The 20,119-nt window shown below is 28.3% G+C and overlaps 2 protein-coding genes across 2 annotated transcripts in view; one reads left to right on the top strand and one right to left on the bottom strand.

Moving 5' to 3' along the window:
• Window positions 1–7,420: 7,420 nt before the first annotated feature.
• LOC119673179 lies at window positions 7,421–8,077 on the bottom strand. The gene is made up of 2 exons (XM_038084413.1): window positions 7,915–8,077; window positions 7,421–7,828 (listed from the first exon to the last, which is right to left on the bottom strand). The coding sequence occupies exons 1-2, from the start codon at window positions 7,997–7,999 to the stop codon at window positions 7,521–7,523; spliced, it is 393 nt and encodes a 130-aa protein (XP_037940341.1). The 5' UTR covers window positions 8,000–8,077; the 3' UTR covers window positions 7,421–7,520.
• A 10,020-nt stretch (window positions 8,078–18,097) lies between these two features.
• Window positions 18,098–20,119, top strand: part of LOC119680621 (cadherin-23-like) — a 7,526-nt gene continuing 5,504 nt past the window's right edge. The window contains exons 1-2 of the mRNA XM_038093541.1: window positions 18,098–18,839; window positions 18,984–20,057. Coding sequence (XP_037949469.1) covers window positions 18,098–18,839; window positions 18,984–20,057 — 1,816 coding nt within the window. The remainder of the gene's footprint in view (window positions 18,840–18,983; window positions 20,058–20,119) is intronic.

The following is a 20,119-nucleotide window of genomic DNA, read 5'->3' as shown; positions in this document are numbered from 1 at the left end:
ACAGTATTTTAAAAAATGTTAAAACATAAAGTGTGAAAAATTAAATTATTTTGGTTTAATTAAATAATATTTTTTACTTAAATAACTTGGAAAAAATATTAACAAATAATTTTATATTGATGAGTCATAAGCTTACAATGAGTGTCAGAATTGAAACTGTCAATATATGTATATAAACTTATTGAAATCAATAATTTCGTTACTGTAACTAATATAATGATATTGTATATGGAAGCATATAAAACACATTTTTAATGTTTATTTCTACTCTTCACGTAATACTCTTCACATGAGAAGAACTTACTACTTAATTCAAAACCTCAACAATAGAATCCCATACTAACTCACAGTTATTTATTTTTATAAAAGAAATTTACTTTTTATAAAATTGAATAAATATCTGAGTTAGGCACTATCTTCAAATCGTTGAAGCGTTACGTTGTGTTTGAGAAATCGTTCTCTGCTAATGACATGTAAATGCTTATCTACTAAGATGAGGTCTTGTGTCTCAATAGAAACTTTAGAACTATAAATTCCAGAATGTTTATTAAATTTTGAACATTTGAAAAAAGTCTTAATATGTTGGGTTTCATATATTAATGAAAATGAAAATCATTGGGTCTATTTTGAGCGCAATGTACATTTATTACATTTTATTATTTTTTATTACTCTTTATTAATAATAGTATGGAAATGATGGATTTTTTATTTATGAGCTTAATTAATTTATACTCGTATAACCAAAAATTCTCTTTGTGCATTTTGAAGGAAAAATTTATGAAATGTTTATGGGTAACATTATTTTTAATGATTCTTTAAAATATGTCCTAGTTTTCTATCTAAGCACTAGTTTTCTATCGGTTTTATAATAAAAATACTGTAATAATATTATATTAACTACATATTACTACATAATACTTTTAATCATATATTAATAAAAATAAAAAGAACTTGGTTATTGCTGCTCATGAAATACAAAAAGCATATTCAAATTACTTGACATCGTGATTGGACTGGACATTAAAGTTCTTTCTGCTCAACTGCTTATCATAATCTGTGTGATTATTTATTTAAATTGTAGAAACCTAATCATATATATTAGTCATTTCTATATTAGGCATTAGTGTGTTTTGTGGTTTGTCTATCGGTGATAGACAGTAAAAAGACTTCTATCGTTGATAGAACAAATCCAAATTTATTTAAAAAAAATTTTCTTTTTTTGCTTAAGGTCACACCTTAAGCGTTAACTCAAGCGTTAATATTATTTTCTTTGCTATATACGCTTTATCATTTATTTTTTTTGTCAACAATTAAACAGATAAACCCATATATATATATTTTGAAAATATTTTGCTTTTCATTGAATCTTCTAAGAATCAGAACCAATATTAAGTAATAGCTAATTGCAGTAGTAGAAAAAAGAAAATAGATAATTGTCATTAGCCAAAGCTTCGTCTAATTTCATTTCCATGTCAGGCATTATTCTTCAATAGCCGGATTTATATAGTTCCTTTTGAGTCGCTGGTCGGGTAATTCCCGAGTTTTTGAGTCGGGCTTAGGTAATTCCTGAGTTTGACTATGTACTTTTGTGTGTTGCTGACAATTACGTATGTGACTATGAGATTAATTTCTGGAAAAATGCTGTGGTTGTTTTTTTAACGACACAAATTTCTATATACGTATCGTTAATTGCACCAATGATGCTAGGAATACCACATTTTTTATAAAATAAAGATTTGTGGATTTAGTTCTTACTTCTGTGTTTAAAAATAAAATATGTTTAGGGCAAATGGTGCTCTCCTAAACATTGAACATTTCATTAATAACTAATAACAATAACTAATTGATTGATAGAGCAATTTCAACAATGCTCTCATTGCATCTAACGTAGTTACTTTTTGAATTATTTATTTTGTTGAAACGTTTTGCAAGTGCCCTTCAATTTCGTGCAGCAATTCCAGAAACAAGGAAACGTCCTTGTTTAAACTATAGTTAATAATAAATCTTTTATATGGAAACAATATAATCCCCATGCTTATAGTTATTATTTTCTAACTTAGGTTTGTGTATCATATTCCAATGAATTCAGCATCCCGATTTCTTCTTTTGTATAAACGAAGATTCGTATTTTCATATTCTTCCGATGAAGAAGACTTCCAATTAAGAAGACTTCCGATGAAAAAGACAAAGGTAGATGATGAAAATATCTACTGTTTATATTTTTTATATTGTATATATTTTACATAAAGTTTAACAAATCAAGCTCAAATGATGTTGTACGTTCTTAGCCCTTAAAATTATTCAAGAAATTTGTCTATCAATCGACAAGATAGACAAATATCTATTGTCTATCAATCGACAAGATAGACAATTGTCTATCAATAGACATTTTATAATAGCCACTATTATAACATTCATAAAAATACTACTTAAAATATAGATATGAGTACAATGCAATTGTATTCGAAATTTTTATCAGTCAATCAGCTCAAAATAACTGTAAAAATTAGGATATGTTTAATTATCAGAACAAAATTATCAGCTTAAGCATATAATTCTTGTTGAAGGAAAATCTTATCATGTAAAAAATTTAAGAATATTATTTTTCTTTACAAAGTGATTATAGTAATTTATATCTAAAAAATCAATGCTATGATGACGATTCTAAATTATTTCAGTAATATTCTCTAGAGATTTAGCTTGAAATGCTGCAATACATACATATAATAATAAATTTTGGTCTATTCGCATAAAATGACAATTTGTGTATATAATAGAAATTCTTTAATACAATATTGGAATTTCCTGCAATAAAAACGAAAAGTATAAAAAGTAATATAACAAAATTGTTTACACTGACATTCACTAACATAAAAAAGATTTATTGAGGATATTTTCGAAAATAATTTAGAAAGCACATATGAACTTTAAAACCCAGAATTATGTATACCTAAAATTGATTCTATATATATGTAAATTCCTCGAAGATCATTTAACTGTTGAAAAAATAATACATATTAAAGTACTAATACAGTAGATACTTTAAAATTTTGCAAAATCATTTCAATGACCTATTGGATTCTATACTTAAATGTAAGGAATTGCATGCACAGAATGTTTAATTGTTTCTAGTCCTTTGTATCAAAAGTCATGAAAACAATAAGCTGCAAACGGAAGTTAAGTAAACAACCCTGTACAGATTTTTTTCCAATTTTTTGTTAACTGCACATTACAAACTAAATTCAAATAAATATTTCATTCCATAAAATATATTTGTGTACCACATATTCACGAAATTCGTTATGGGGTGAGATTCAAAACAATACATAAAACCTTGCTACATCACCTGCCACATAGCAGAATCAGGCGTTGAGAGAAACGCAGTCCTGCATTCAAACGTAACGTAATTGTCTATACAAAATACAGAAATAAAAGGAAGAAAGCACGAAACATGAGTACGATCCAGTGGACCTGCATGAATGGTACTCAAATTATATTGTTGAATGAACCGGCAAGAGTCGAGTTATGTTAAAATCTAAAATCTGAGTAATATTAGTAGGGGAAAAGTAATTTTAAATTTCTAAGCTGAATCACAATAAAAAGGATCAAAAAATCGAAGTAAATTTATACACGTCAGTTTTAAGCTGTCCTTTAAAATATTTAACCAAATATATAAGAAACTTACATACATTTTTTATTGCAAATTATTCATATTTTAACTGATTTTCAAATATATATATATACATCTTCTAAAAGAAAATATATTTTATTGCTTTAAAGAAAATTCATTTCTGATTGTCTTTGATGCATTATTCACTAACATACAAATTGGTAGTTAGGAAAAGCTTAAAATCTTTCTACTAACATAGCAATTTAAAAATATAACTGATTTCAACACATTGAAACACATTAAAATTGAATTCAGAACCAGTAATTTTATCTTCTGCTTAGTATTCATCACACACAAAAGCGGCTCAAGGATTGCACTTGGTGTACTGGCATTATTTATGTTCACAATTTGCCATTAGAGAATAGCGATTATTCTGCTGGAATGACTTGATCCGTTTTGAAGTTCACATTGACAGGAAAAAGCAAACATTTTGGAAGAGCACAGAAAGTGCAGTCAGTGTCAAACTGCAAATCCATAGATTGTCATTTACTAGTTTTTATCGAAGGTGTTAAGATTTATCTTTGCTATCATTTGTTCAAAAACATACAATGACTCCATTTCGCAGCAGGATTGTATTCGAATAATAAATTGCTACATACAATGCAGGAATATAGAAAAATGTGCACTAGTTTGAGATTAAGAGCAAAATGGCAAATAATTTTGTATCTTTTGCTGGTATACCTTCTGGGAGGGTTGCAGCTTAAACTGATTTTTTTGTTCTCTATCAGTGAAGTATTAACTAGGTTGAAGTATGACACAAATGCAGGGGTAGATTTCTATCAAAGTATCAATAATGTTTTTTACGAGTTTGTTTTTATGTAATTCTATAAAAAAAATATCTTATTCTGCAATTGTTAATAAAAAACAATTTTCTTGATTTGTTTATTGCGATAAGAAACCGAAAAAAAATTATTCAGAAATAACTTGTTATCCTATATTTACATCAAATATGAGGTATTGTATGGCTCAAAGCACAGGAAATTATCCTTATGGGTTTGAAATTGATCACTTTTTTCAGATTACTAGTTGTAGTGATATGGTCTAATAACATTTTATTGAATATTGTAACATTGAGTCTTCTTCTTCTTGAGTTAGTGCTATTACGCACTTTTACTCTATAATGGCTATAGGGCTTATCTCTACCCCACACTAGGCTTTAACTAGGCTAAAAAAAAAAAATCATCATTTATTTGTCTTTTAGTTGATGACGGACCTTAAATCAGCATATCTTCCTGAGAGTTCAGAACTGGACTTGAGGATTGTTAGGGCGGGGTTAATTAGCGTATCAACTTTAGTGAATAATTTTAGAGCTCTGTCTCTGATATATTTTTTCACTGAGTCAATCCTAAGATCTCTATGTATGTCTGTTGACCTAATATACCATGGAATCTTAAACAGTTTTTTTAAAGACAGGTTTTGAGCTATCTGTAATTGCTTTGAGGTAGTATTTGAGGCTTTGCTATATGTAACACATCCATACAGTAGTGCAGGACTAATTACTTGCGTATAAAGTAACTTTCTGTTTTTAAAGTTGAAGTGATAATTATTAAATAACGGCTTTAATAAATGTAGAATCTTAGAGCAGCTATTCCGTTTGTATTTCAAATGTTTAAGAATATTTAATAAATATATTTAATTTGATTTTGTGAATTTATGACTTAAAAAAAATTTTATAGATGATGAAACTAAAAAGAGCCTATTGAGATCCAATTCAATTTTAGTAAGTAGTTTAAACAGCATATTTTATAATAATTTATATTTTACATATTTTATAATAATAACACATTTACTTTTGTAATATTTTTTTTTATACGGGGAACGTTTTTTTAATTGGTATGATTATACCAATATAATAGATTATCGATACACTTTGTTTTTTAAATTCAAAATAAAACTTTAAAATTAAAATTTTTATTTATTTATATACGAAATTATTTAAATTCTTTAGCATATACAAAGTAGACACTAACATAAATAAACACGATAAATATTTTTGTAGAATGCTATCTGATGATTACACAATAGTAAATTAATGCTATTACTATGAGCCTACAATATATAGCTTGACTTATTTATTATTTACTGTGGGTATACTTTTTTAAAAAAGTTAACTTATTTCACAATTAGTTATAAAAATAATAATTATAAATAATATTCGAATTATAAATAATAAATCAAACAAAACATATAGTATACAGTAGTGTCTGTCAATCTAATACGTACCAAAATATGTCAGTATTCAATGTGTTTTATATGGACTAATATCTTTACCAAAACTGATATCGTTGAAGTCAAAAATCCAATTTTTTATGAATACAAATTTGAAAGGCTTTTGCTTTGAATTGATTGAAACACTGTTTGAGTCTGTTGAAAATAACAATATGTAGTTTGTTTTATGTCTGATTAGAGAAATAGGGTTTTCAGAAAAAATAACCAAAAAATTTTCAAAACAGAGCATCTTTGAATCCATATAACTTTTAAACTATTTACCTACAAATTGATACTAGGTACTTATATAAAGGAAATTTTGGTTTAATAGATGAATATATTTTTTATGTCTAGTTACTAGTTACTATATCTAGTTACTGCATAAAAATCACCGTTTCAAAATCTTTTGACTTCATCTTTCAGTTAGAAAGTTACACCTATAAAACGCTTGAAATTCTTATATGGAAAATATCTGCATAATTAAACATACATATATCAGAAATAAAAAATTGTCCTTATTCTAAGAAGTCTTCAAAAATAGTTTAAGTAACGACACACTACTAATACACAATGAGTTCAAAACAATAAATTACACAAAGATGTAGTTTATTTTATTGTACAATTTTTGAGGTATTAACCATTTTTTGACTAAAAGTTCTTTTTTGACTAGATTTTTATTTAACTTTTTTCTTTTAGATAATATTCAAATTTTTCACCTCTCTAACATGATATTATTCGTTTCTTGAATGACTGAATTAGCTCAGAAGTATGTAGAAGCAACACATGTTCTATAAATAGTGTATATATATAACAATAACTTATACCATAATACTTTGGAAAAGGCACTTTTTGCTAAATATATAATTCGTACAGTGTTTTTTTTTTAAGTTAGTGTCGATACTTATTTGGTGCCCTCGTAGTTAACGTACGATTAAAGCAATTTTTTCTAAAAACTCCACAAATTGTACTATTTATAGTACAAAAAAAACCATTTTGATAACCAGATAATATTAGTTGTTTTTTTTATATACTTACCCAGACTATTTACTTATCCAGACGTTACGCAAAAGCACAAATTACATAGCACATGCGGCACTCACCTGGAATCCGCAAGGCAGTAGAACCTGTGGACGACCACGCAATTCTTGGCTTGGATCCATAAACAATGAAACGAATAAATCGATAAGTGAAATAAGATATATTGCTCGAAATAGGCAAAATTGCAAAACTTTTTTACAAACTCTTCGTGAATAGTCTAAGTTCATACAATCAAATATTGTACAGAACATGTCATTATAATAATAATCCAGACTATTTAGGTCAATTACATATGTGACCCAAAAAATACTTGATGATATTTTGCAATTTTCTTTTAGTTTGTATTAAGTGATTTTACTGTTTTGTCTAATTCTTTCATAAATTCAATCGCTATGAGAGAAATTTTCCTTGAAGTTTTTCTTAAAAACACTAAAATTTATATTAGTTATTGCATACTATAAAAAAACTATACATCTATCCCAAGTTTTATCTTTACTACCAAAATAAAAAATGACACCATTGAAATGTTTATTATTAGTTTCTACAAAAAGTATATCATATCTTCACCATACAAAAATTTAATTTATATACAATATGTAACTTCTCAGCCAAACTTTGTACTTTGCATATATACTGGCTTCGTTATAGAGGAACACCTTTTGAACTCCTTTCTGGGATCACCAGACTTATTATATGTAGTTATAGCACGTGTACTGTACAAAGGATATTTATTTTTTAAAATTTGTCTTTTTAGTAGTGCATGAGGATCATCGTGACCTTTGCAAAACCTATCATAATACTCCGTTTCATTAATATAAAAATCATCAGGAAGGTCGGGATGAATATTTGAATACATATATTGGTCAACAAGTTCGCGAAAGTAAAATTTTCTATAATAGTTGACACGAGTGGCTTTTTTATAAAAAACAAATTTTTTAATAAAATATGAAAACCAGAATATAATATGGAGATTATGAAGAAATATATTAAGTTCTTACTTGGTAGCGGCTGAGGCTTATGATATATATAAAAATCCCGACATTCTGTTGATAGCCTTTGTTGGCATTCCACCTTCGAGCCCATTATGGCGATTTAATTTATTTTGTGAAGAGTGAAGTTAATTTTGCATAAAAAATTTTCTAAATTGTTTGTTATCGTAAATTTTTTGTATAAAAAGCGTCATGCAAAAAAAAAAAAAAATAATAATAATTTTGTTTTGATGTTTGTTACATTTGAAATTTATTTAAAAATCAAAGCCAACTTCTTTAATAAATGATTTTTTTATTATATGAAAGATGAAACTGGGAATTATATGTTATACTTAGCTCACGCTTTAATCCTATGTGATGGATTTGATAAAAGTTTTAGTTCAACGACATCCATTGCTAAATAATGTATACCTATCTATATGGTGTGCACATTTCAGCGAATTTGCTTAATATTTCGTTATATATTCACATTATACCTATGTAATGTTACTTTTCTTGTTATTGTAATTCAAAAATGATATTAAAGTTTTCATTTAAAATACAGTCCCTAGCAACTCTTTTTTGCTATAGATTACGGCACTATTATTATATCTCTTAATAACCAAGTAGTTATAAAATCTTTTCATTCCTAGAGCACCAAATCCAAGTAATTCAGAAGCTGCCAAAATCTCATAATCACGTTGGCTACTACGAATAAAGGAAACCTCTTTTAAATACCTGTTCCTGAGAGAAACGATATTAATAAAGCAGCTAACAGCTAACTTTTCACAAGGGGGAATATTAACTTCTTTTGCAATTGATAAATTTTATAACCTGTTTAATATTTACTTGTCAAAAAGATCTGAGTAACATCTAAAGATCTAAAACAGATTTAGCAGCTGATTTCAGTCAATGACAAAAATGACAGGTTTCTCAGGCGAAATATATTAACTGGAATTAATCACTGGTTTCGTAACTGTACTGTCAATTACTAAATTTGAAAGATGGAACTAAACAACACCGACACCGGTAGATTCTATTAAGTGGTTAAGAAAACTTCGGCCCACCTTATCTGTTCGTGTCTTGCGATTACCAGATATGGAATCCAGTAGCTTCATTCGATTTTTAATTAATAATACCAATATGTTAAGATTTATTTCGGTGGAGATATCCAAGGATAGTACAATGGATCTTATAGATGTGAGTGCCCAATAATAATAACAAAAATAATAACAGTGCTAAGTTTGAGTTTACTTTATAACTTTGTTCCATTCTCATTCTTATCTTAAGTTAATTCCTCCTCGTTTCTTTTGTTAAGAATATTTAATTCATTAACCGATACAATTTATAAGACGTAGTTTTAGTTGTTCTGTATGTTTAATATATATTCATCCATTTTGGTGTACTATCTATTTTGGTATTTAGGACATAGCAAATTTCACAGAATTCTCTCCCACATCGTAAGTTTGAAGTTACAGAATTTTATATTACTTGTCCTCAAACGGAATGAATTAAATGATATTAATACAAGTGCTACATTTTGCTTTACCTATGTCGGTAATCATATCTATTCATATCAATTTATATAAAATATGTTATTATTATTAAAAGTTTCAATTATTATTATGCTTGTTTTTTTTTTAATATAACATAAGGTACTAGTGAGATGGAAATAAATTTCTTTTCTAAAAGAAGTGTTTTGTTTATTCCCGAATTTTTAGTAGATGATACGGAAAAGGGTTTAAATATATATGATTTTTTATGATAAAGTCAATAAAAAGCCGTAATTGATTACAATAACTGAAAGGACATTGCAGATTTCATGCATCAAGCGTAATGAGAACTTTCACGCTTCAACTGTTAACATGGCATTTGGTAGCATAAATAATTTACACGTTATTTACTTTAACTTAAATAAAATGCTTAATCAAACAAAAATTGAAAATGATTTGTTCCAAAAAACCAAAAAAATATGTTAACCCCTTTTATTGAAACTATTCTCAAAAGATTCCGGTGTTATCCTTGTTATTTTAGCACGGCTACAGCATATTAAACAATAAATAATATCCAATCAAATATTTTATTTGCGAAGGAAATTCATAATATGTGCAAAGTGCAAAATTTAATGCATTGCGTTCCTTTTTTAACCCCTTACCCCTTTCATGTGTATTATTCACAATATCAAAATTCGTTTTGGTTGTGCAGTTACACGTTCCATTTGATCAAACGGTTTTTTACCGGATTCGATTTTTATTTACTCAGAACGACCTTTTTAGTTTTTATTACCCTTTTCGAATCGGTTTATCTATGAAACGCAATGCTTACAGTTATCCTTTGGAACTAGGTTAAAGGATTTTGTAACAATTTTAAAATTTTAAATTCGAAGCTATTGTTTAACATTTTTTAAGCTTAATTCTTCTCTCAACTCTCGTACTGCCAACTTCTACTACTACTCATCTACTACCCTATCACTCTGCTGTCATGTTGGTCTTTAGCATATATCAACTTATGGTGCGCAGTGAAATGCTAATGTGTATCCTTTTTGTTGGTTTATCCTCTGATTTCTGTATGTTCTCTCACCCGAAAAACATTGGATAAACAAACAGACATTGTTATTTTTGTAACAAGTATAGTTTTCATTTTTATGTTTCATTTTATTTTCGTTATTTAGTTTTTAAGCCGGTGTTGTGTCATAGTTAAGGACTTTGACTGCAACGCTTCCATTTGTTAATGGTTAAGAAAATGGTTTTAATGATTTTTAATCCGTTAAAATCGCTTTAGTCAATATTTAAAGGATTAATGTCAAACTGAAACTATATATTTTCAGCTTTCACATTTTTTCTTGTGGTTAAAGTAATGAAGTCACTAAGTTTTTTGTGTTTTGCTGACAAGTATTTGTTTATGAAAGAATTAAGTTTAATAAATAATATTTTTTTATAATTTTTTGAAATATAATTATCTATTACTAATAGGTCGAGGATAAAGATAGAAGATACCTATTATTGCCTAAATATACGTTAATATAATTTTATGTGGAATATAAAAAAAAATAATAATAATACTTAAAAAGGTTAGGTTTGGTTAGTATAGTTTAGATAAGTCTGCTAAACAGGTTCCACCTAAAGGTTGTTTATGTTACCTATGAACTTTAATTATGAGATGCGTCTTCCCCAACTAATTTAGATTTACTTATAAATATAGAGTTTCTGTGATTCGTCATTAAGTAATAAAAACAAACATTTTGTAAGTACAATAGAGTAAACAGTACACAATGTTATGTATATTGGATTCAAATGATGCTTAAGAAAATTAATGTTATGAACAAGATATCGATATTTAGAGATTTTTAATACAATATATTATTAGTCTGAGACTAATACACCATATCTTTTATTTGTAATGATTGGCAAGTCATCATCGAAAAGCTTACTTTCAAACAGAATTTATATATTATTTATATATTTGCAATATAAAGAAACAATAATTATGAAGCCTTAAGAATCACTTTTGTGTCAATTGTTTTGTCAAAAAAAACATTTTTGCAATAAATATACTCATTAGCTATTCAACTGCTTCCTGAAAATGCATTGCTTGAAACTGTTTATGGACTAGTGACATGAAAAAGCAATGAACAATAATTTTTCTCCATGCATGGGGATATCATGCTTCGCACGACTTTTAATTACAACGAGGCTGAGCGACATGGAATATTGCCTTCAGGAATAAAGTTGTTGTGTGATTTACAATACATGTTTTACCCCATTGTTTGCTGAAATATTTAAAGTCGTAGATCTATAAACACAAGTTAAAATTAATTTCAAGGAGTAAGAACAAGAACTTTAACCAGCATTCGTCTCTAAAATAATATTTTATGGATTCTATAGATTTAATAGTTCTCCACTTAAAAATGTTAAGTTAAGTATCCCTCTTCAGATTGCGGTGTACAAATCTTCTAGTACTTATTATTATTAGAATTATATTATTACTATTTTTGGTATTAATAACAAATATTCGCGTAAGGAATATTATTATAGTGAAGGCATATTTATATGCTCTCAAGTTTATTCTGTATATTCACTTCCGAAAAAGTTTATATTGAGTAGTCAATCTCATTCAAATTATCTATACATATATCTGTTCAGCGTTAGCTTTATATGAGTAGTCTTATTGCATTTTTCACTTTATATAAGTTTATTTAACTTGTTTCATTCCTTGGTGACAATTCTTTGCAATTTATTTTAAATTGTCTTTTATATTTTAGAGATATCTGATTTTAGAACTATCCTAATGTGATTATATATATCACTTTCAAAATCAAGATAGTACCAGAGTAATTATACTTAGTTGTTAAATAATTCATGAATTCAGTTATTATTATTATATTGATTGCAATCAAACAACTTATTATTTTGATTCTCCATATAGGTCAAAAATAAATTTCTTCACTTCTCTTTAAGGTACAATAAGCATTTGCTTTTGATCATATTGGGTAACACATTTCATTACTAAAGGTCAATACCGGTAACGTTATTCATAAAACATATTGTAATTATTACTATAGTATTAACTAAATTAAATTTAATTTAAAGGTAAAAACTAAAGGGAAAGGCACTTTATGAGGCAAAAATAATCATAATTGACTTATTTTATTTTTTGCACCACAGACAGTATTGATAATAATTAAAGACTGACTCCATTATAATTTGTTGAGATGACTATTTGATTCATATAGTTTTATCATCTTGAATTTTAAAATAACCATTATCTAACCTGAAAATACTTATTATTTTTAACAGATATAAAATAATGAAAACTTAGTCTATTCGGCATCTATAATTCAATCTTTTTTATATGAGTCCAGTCACTAGACTCTTCTAGTTGATTCAATTGTGTGTTTCAAACGATTTATCAATTAGGCATTAAAATGTTAAAACTTTTCTAAGTCTTTATGTGGAAAGCTCTGCCGCTGTATGTTTACTTAAATTTCTCAAATCCTAAAGCTTAAGTTCTTTAAATTTCAGTTAATAAATCGTCAACAGCTAGTACAGAAAACTGTTGGTCTGATCAAATAAAGATCTCTACTTCAAATCATAATCGTAAAAATATAAATCTCATAACTTTTGCAAACGAAAAGTTCTCTTTTTAACATTGAGTTTTTTTAAAGTAAATAGAATGGTAAATATAATATATTACAACAATAGTTAGTGAGTAAATTAACCATTTTTGATAATAAAAATGTTTTCACAGATGGAGATTTTATTAAACAAAATCTCATTGTAATGTATTAATTTCAGTGATCTTTGTGAAATAACATTTTTGAATTTTAAACATTTTCAATCTCTTTGCAATATTATTTTCAGCATTTAAGTAATTTGATCCATTTTAGTTAGATAAAAAGTAAAAGATAAAATAAAGCACTTTTTTAAAATAAAATTGCGGCTATAAAATTTAACTGCTTGAAAATATAACGTCCCATGATTCCTTTGGTATCTATTTCCATTAAAATCTTTTTTCCTTCAATCACATTAACATTCATAACTCTAATATGATATAGAAAGATTTACAAAAATGTGAAAGTAAATAATATAAAATTTACAGCTTCACACCCGCAGTTAGTTTTCAATATTAAAATTAGCAAGCAACCCTCCTAAATAAATAAAGGGAGTCAGTGGTCCGTTCTACAGAACTTCGTCATATATATCAGTATATCACTTTTAGATAGAGAATATAAAAAAACTTTTTTTTATGTGTATTCAAATTTTGCTTTGTTATGCAAATGAATTTAAACGACCTTTTCCCTTCTGCTTATGGTGCATAGCTGCAACATTTGTATATCCTTAAATGTCCTTAAACGAGTACGTGCGCGCCGCATATTTATTTTGATGACCAAAAATTTATACTGGTTGCACTTCATCAAGTATCCATAAACATAACTCAAATGCTTGTTAAGTGTATAAAAATTATTTTGCATAATTTCTTTTCTTTATTTTTAAAAAATCCTCGCCTCGTATGCGCATTTAGAAAAAAGATAAAGTCAAACTTTTGTGATACAAAACTCGGCTAATTAAAATGCAGTGACATTCAGCAAAAATGGTAGATGAAGCACTTAGAGGCGACAATAATTAATGTGACATTTATAAATTATGTTTAAGTTTTTTGTTAGTTTTTGCTTTATCCTAATATCCTTGTACGTAGGAAGTACAGGCAATAAACCAATGGTTTCATGCCCAGTTAGGGCAACGGTAAACAACAATCAAGGCATTTAATTGAAAAATGGGTGGAAATCAGTTGAACTACACGAAATTATGTTAATGCAGACATAAAATTAAATTGCATTCCATCTTTAAAATCTATGTTTTAGCCCTTAACTAGACATACAAGCATTTGGCAAGTAACAATACTTTATGTAACGCCCAGTTGATGTCCTTTCGGGTAACTGAAATAATGTAGTAAAGAAATAATGTAACGCATTTCAATTAATATTGAAAATTCATTACTGAAAGCCAAGATTATCAAGGATTACAACACCGACATATAAATATGGAACAATGTAAGTTTGTAATTGTTTCCTGTCGTTTCTGTTAAGTAGTTTCCCTGTTAATCATAAAAAAGTAGCGGAAATCCTATAAAAATTGCGTTTTTTACCCTAATAATTTTTAGATACTTTTTTTTATCAATATTATCTAGAAAGTGCAGTGCAGCGTGAATTTTTACTGACAGTACTTTTACCCTGGCATTGATTTTAATTGCCAGAGCAACATTTAAGCTTACTTTTTATTTCACTTAATATCTTTTGGAAGTATTTGCCAACAATGAAATCGTTTTCATATTATTTTTCCGCATTTGCCGCTAACGTTTTCTCTCTTTATCCTCGCTTGCTTTGTTTTGCGCGGAAATCACGCAAGCGTTATTTGCCACGTTTTAAGTCTTCGAGTCCTTTTCAGAAGTCCTTTTGACATAAACGTTAATTGTTAACATTGTTTGCTTTTTGGACATCTGTCCTTTCAAAATATTTAAACTAAAAAAGTGAGTGCAGGACTATCGTTAAGTGTCAAAAAACGTTTTTAAATATGTGTGAATGAGTCAAGAGCCGCTCACGCGTTCTTATTTATTTAACGCACCTGTCGTACTTTTTTTCATTACAGAACAAGATATCACTAACTATAAGTAATTAATAATTAATTATAAAAAATATAGTAGACAGTTTAGAGAGTTTGATTTAATTTTTGAATTTATCTTGATTCTTCTTGATTCTTCTTCTTCTTGAGTTAGTGCTATTACGCACTTTTACTCTATAATAGCTGGGGGGCTTATCTCTACCCCACACTAGGCTTTAACTAGGCTAAAAAAAAACATATAATTTATTTGTCTTTTAGTTGATGAAGGACCTTAAATCAACATATCTTCCTGAGAGTCCAGAAGTGGACTTGAGAATTGTTAGGGCGGGGTTAAGTAACGTATCACACATTAACAAATATAGAAATCTACTTTATTCTTCGGATGTTGCTTGAAAATAATAAAATATATTTGAAACAAAAATAAAATGTATTAATAATATTAAATATTCTAATAAATGTTTTATGTCCTCTAACTACTTCCTTATCTTATGTCTTATGTTAAGCCTTTTCCGAGTTAGTGCATCTGGGCACTTTTACTCTATGATAGCTGGGGGGATTCTGCAGAGTCCCACCTATCTCACTGACTAATTTCAATATTCCTAATAATAATATTTCTAATAATTCCTATTTCTCATAAAAAAGTGGTCTATCAACGCAAATCAAATGCAACGTTGAATCAAATTTATTAAAACTGAAAATAATTTTGCTTCCGGCAAAATTAGAAATCTAATTTCTAATTAGTTATGTATAATCTAATAATCATTAAATTTTCTCAGTCCTCATTATTAAACCTATCGATTTTTCCTTTCTGTAATTAGTGAATTTCGTGAGGTTTAGGTCGTTGCCTATATGTGAATCAATGACTTAAATCGTTTTACAATTCATTCCTAAAATCTGGTTTCAAAGAATTTAAGTCTCAAATAAAGCATTTTCTTGATTTCCAACTATCAAAAAGAAAAAGGAAATACAAAACAAAGTATAAATTGAAACACAGTTAGCGGCGTTCATTTAAATCACATATTCCAATTCCAAAGAAATTATTGTATATTTTGGGTGTTCTTTCTTTTCTTTTATTTAAAAGAAAATATGAAATTACTTTAAGTTATTCTATTTTTAAGATGCTGATCAATATTACATTATGTACTGCAGTAGATGTTTTTAATGTCAAAATATTTACGGCACTTATTTAACACAAAGAAAGAAAGAAATATCTAAGTATAGGATAATACTTAAAGGAGATTAAGGAGTTGTTTTTACTTGAATTTTTTCTAGGATTAATCTACGTTTCAAACTCACGATAAATATGCTTATGCTATAGGTCATAGTATGTGGCACCCAATAATTACTTCAGATCATCAATGTAAAGGTGGTACACAAAACGAAAATAAAAAATTTACATTATTTTTACTTACCTTTTCAAGCAATGCCTAATCCATGATGAATCATACAAGAAATTGCCAATAACATTTATAAAGCACAACCAATTTTTGTATTATAGTACCAGAAAGATATTTGGGGGAGGTGAAATAATTATTCTGTTGTGCTGCTGTCAAATATAAATTGGATTAATTCAGAAGTTCATTAACAATAATTAGATGAAGGACCAAAACTTTTGAATCATTTCGAACTTTGAAATCATTTCGAACTCATTGAACGTAACAAATTAGAATTAATTATTCATGTTAAAGATTATATTTTTCAAAAGCAAAATCAGCTATATAAAATAAACTTAACATACACGGGACCAAATATGGGCAGTTAAAATCTATTAAATTTGTCAATGACAGGAAAGATACTTTCTGTAAATTTACAAACATTATTTTTATGCCCTTCTTATTAGAATAAAATAATATATATTAGGGGTGTAATGCAATAAAGTAAATATCTGTGCTCGTGTAAACACAGTATATTTTTTAGCAAAACGTATCCAATATCTGATGTTCATCTTTCTGTCTATATTGATTTTGGTAAACCAATCACTCTGTTTTCAATTAATCGAATGAAACTTGCCAGTGGGATTTGACTTTATAATTGAAAAATTAATTTAGTGCTTATACAAAATAACATTATAATAAAATTGTTGTTTTAAATACACCATAACATACTATACAATTTAAATATACGACTAAAGAAATAATTTAAAATAAATTGAATTGTAATACAAACATCCACGTGCATGGCATTTATAATTAAAATTTACCTAAGTAATCTTATGATTATCTATTAAGCAGTACAACATTCTCACTATATGCGTGCTTTCTGTTATCCAAGGATCAGAATGTCGGTTTTTAAAAGTGTAGAAGCTATCGAAATAAGTAGAGTTATTAAATTATATTATAATTCAAATACCTGTGCGACATAAAAACTAATTACTTTTTTATAATAGATGTCAACTATTATAACTAATTAATTTATTTTATAACATCTCTTATTTAGCACATCAATCTCACCATATCCACAGCTCCGATATCCGGGGTTTCTCTAGTCTCTGCCTTAGAGGTGTCAGCTTTTAGAAGAGTAAAATATATGTATAATGTCCCTTATACTGATAGACAACATAATATATGAATAATGTCCCTTATACTGATAGACAAATAACATAATAATAAATATAGCGCAAACAATCCGTAATGTCTTAAAGACAAGATAGAAAGAAAATGACAGTGGAGCTTCTGCCACTGTCTTTGTTGTTTTTGGCAACATATATTTATACATATATATATATATAATTTTTTACATAAGTAGGTATTATATTATTTACAATTTTTAAATAATTTATTATGTGCTTTATTAATATTTGTGCCATGTCAATATCGTAAAAAATTTTGAATATATATATGTGGGACGCAGATCTGGCAACGCCAGCACACGAGCATAAGGAAGTAAAAAAGAAGAAACAAACGTAGTGTGGCAGTGCAGAAAGAAGACGTGTGAAGTAATGACGTGTGTGCGGAAGAACAAACAGTTTTTTTCATTTATATATATTTTTTTTGTAATTTAATTAATTAGTTTTGATTCTAATAAAAAGGAATCCTACAAATTGGGGGCTCAACCGGGATTTGAATTTCCGGCAATTGTGAAATTCAGTCTACACAATGACTTGCTTAAATGACTTCGTAAGCAGCAGCCTGCGCAGTAGCAGCAAAAACATAATAATAGCGTTGCATAAATTTATATACCAAGAAGAAGGTGATAGAAATAATCGAAAGAGATTGAGAGAATTTTCTGGATTCGATTACGACGAAAATGACAAGGCGTATGCAAGCAAATGCGAATATATTAAAAATAATTTGACTGAACGTGATTTGGTTTCAATTTGTATTGTACTAAATATAAGTTATTGTGTTAAAGATGTACAACTGCACATATTTCGAAATCTACGTAAAAATTTTTTGTTGTCCGAAAACGCAAACGACGATGAATGTAATGACGAAGAAGGAGATGAAGAAGTCGATGATGATGATGACGAAGGAGGAGATGAAGAAGTCGATGATGACGTTGACAGTAAACGCACTTTCAGAGGCAATGAACGCGAGTTTAAAAAATCTCGTGACGATAATGGCAATAAAATGTTTGAAGTGGATGATAATAATAAAGCAGCAGCGTACACACGTACAAAATTTTTACAAAGAGAAGCACCAAAATTTGCAATGAACTTTCGCGATATAGAGGACTCAATTAGACCATTTGATGGCACAAATATCATTTCGGTAGAAAGGTGGATTGAAGAATTCGAGGAACAAGCTGCACTGATGTGTTGGGATGGGTTTCAAAAACTAGTGTTTGCAAAAAAATCTCTTAGAGGCATTGCTAAACTTTTTATTTTGAGTGAAAGAGGTTTAAATTCGTGGTGTGCTTTAAAACACGCCCTGTTAAATGAGTTTCGAACAACAACAAATAGCGCACAATTGCATAAGCAACTTAGTGCTCGCAAAATAAAAAAAGATGAAAATGTGTTTGAATATTTTTATCAAATGAAAGATATCGCATCTCGCGGCAATATCGAAGACGAAGCGCTGATTCAGTATATAATAGATGGAATTAGAGACGGTTATGTAAATAAAATGATACTATATGGTGCAAAGAACCTTAATGAATTTAAAGACAAATTAAGATCATATGAAACAATGTGTGAAAAAAGTAAGCAAGTTAACGATTTTAAACAAAGCGAAAAGAAAAGTTTCTCAACAAATAAAACAGAAGTGAAATGCTACAATTGTGGTGAAAAGGGACATTTGTCCATGAATTGCAAAAATAAAAATCGAGGTACTAAATGCTTTAAGTGCAACCAGTACGGACATATTTCTAAAAACTGTGAACGAGCCGAAAACAAAATAAATACGCGCAGTTTACAGCAAAAAAACAATTTAACTACCAAATCCATTTTTATTGGCAATTTACAGTGCGCAGCCCTATTCGATACAGGCAGTAAATTTAATATAATTCGCGAAGACTTATACAACAAGTTGAATAAGCCTATCTTAGAAAAATGTAACGTATGTTTAATTGGTTTCGGTAGTGATCGCAATTCAAATAGGATTAAACCAATTGGACATTTTAAAAACTTAATTAAAATTGACGATAATGAGTTCATATTAGATTTTTATGTCGTTCCAATTCGGTGCATGGACTTACAAGTGATCATTGGCGAAGAACTATGCTTATACGCTGAAATTTTATTTAATCGTGATGGTATAAACGTTCGTAAAATCCTCGACGAAGACGATCCCATAGACGAAGAAGCTAAAATAATGAAAATTGACTTAGTAAATGACAACAAAACGATTGATATCGACAAAACCGCTAGTGAGAATGCGAGACAACAGGTACGTGAAATGATCATAAATTATCAGCCGAATCAATGTAAAACAACACAAGTGGCGATGTACATAGTGCTCAAAGACGAAACACCCATTTATTCTAGGCCGCGTAGATTACCGTTCACGGAGAGGTGCATTGTGGATGAGCAAGTGGAACAGTGGTTGAAAAATGGTGTAATTGAACGATCGGAGTCAGAATTCAGTAGCCCAGTTGTATTGATAAAAAAACGCGACGGTACACCACGCTTGTGTATTGACTTTAGAAGAATTAATAAAGTATTGGTGAAAGACCGTTTT

This window comes from Teleopsis dalmanni, chromosome 1, assembly GCF_002237135.1.
Source record: "Teleopsis dalmanni isolate 2A chromosome 1, ASM223713v2, whole genome shotgun sequence".
Classification (NCBI taxonomy): domain Eukaryota; kingdom Metazoa; phylum Arthropoda; class Insecta; order Diptera; family Diopsidae; genus Teleopsis; species Teleopsis dalmanni.
Note: the sequence above shows the minus strand (reverse complement) of the source record. Positions and strands in the feature narration are given on the sequence as shown.

Excerpts from the sequence above, each read along its gene's own strand:
- LOC119673179 (XM_038084413.1), bottom strand. The coding sequence starts at position 7,999 with ATGGGCTCGAAGGTGGAATGCCAACAAAGGCTATCAACAGAATGTCGG. Across the intron at positions 7,829-7,914 it reads TAAGCCTCAGCCGCTACCAA|CCACTCGTGTCAACTATTAT; the intron begins GTAAGAACTTAA and ends TTTATAAAAAAG.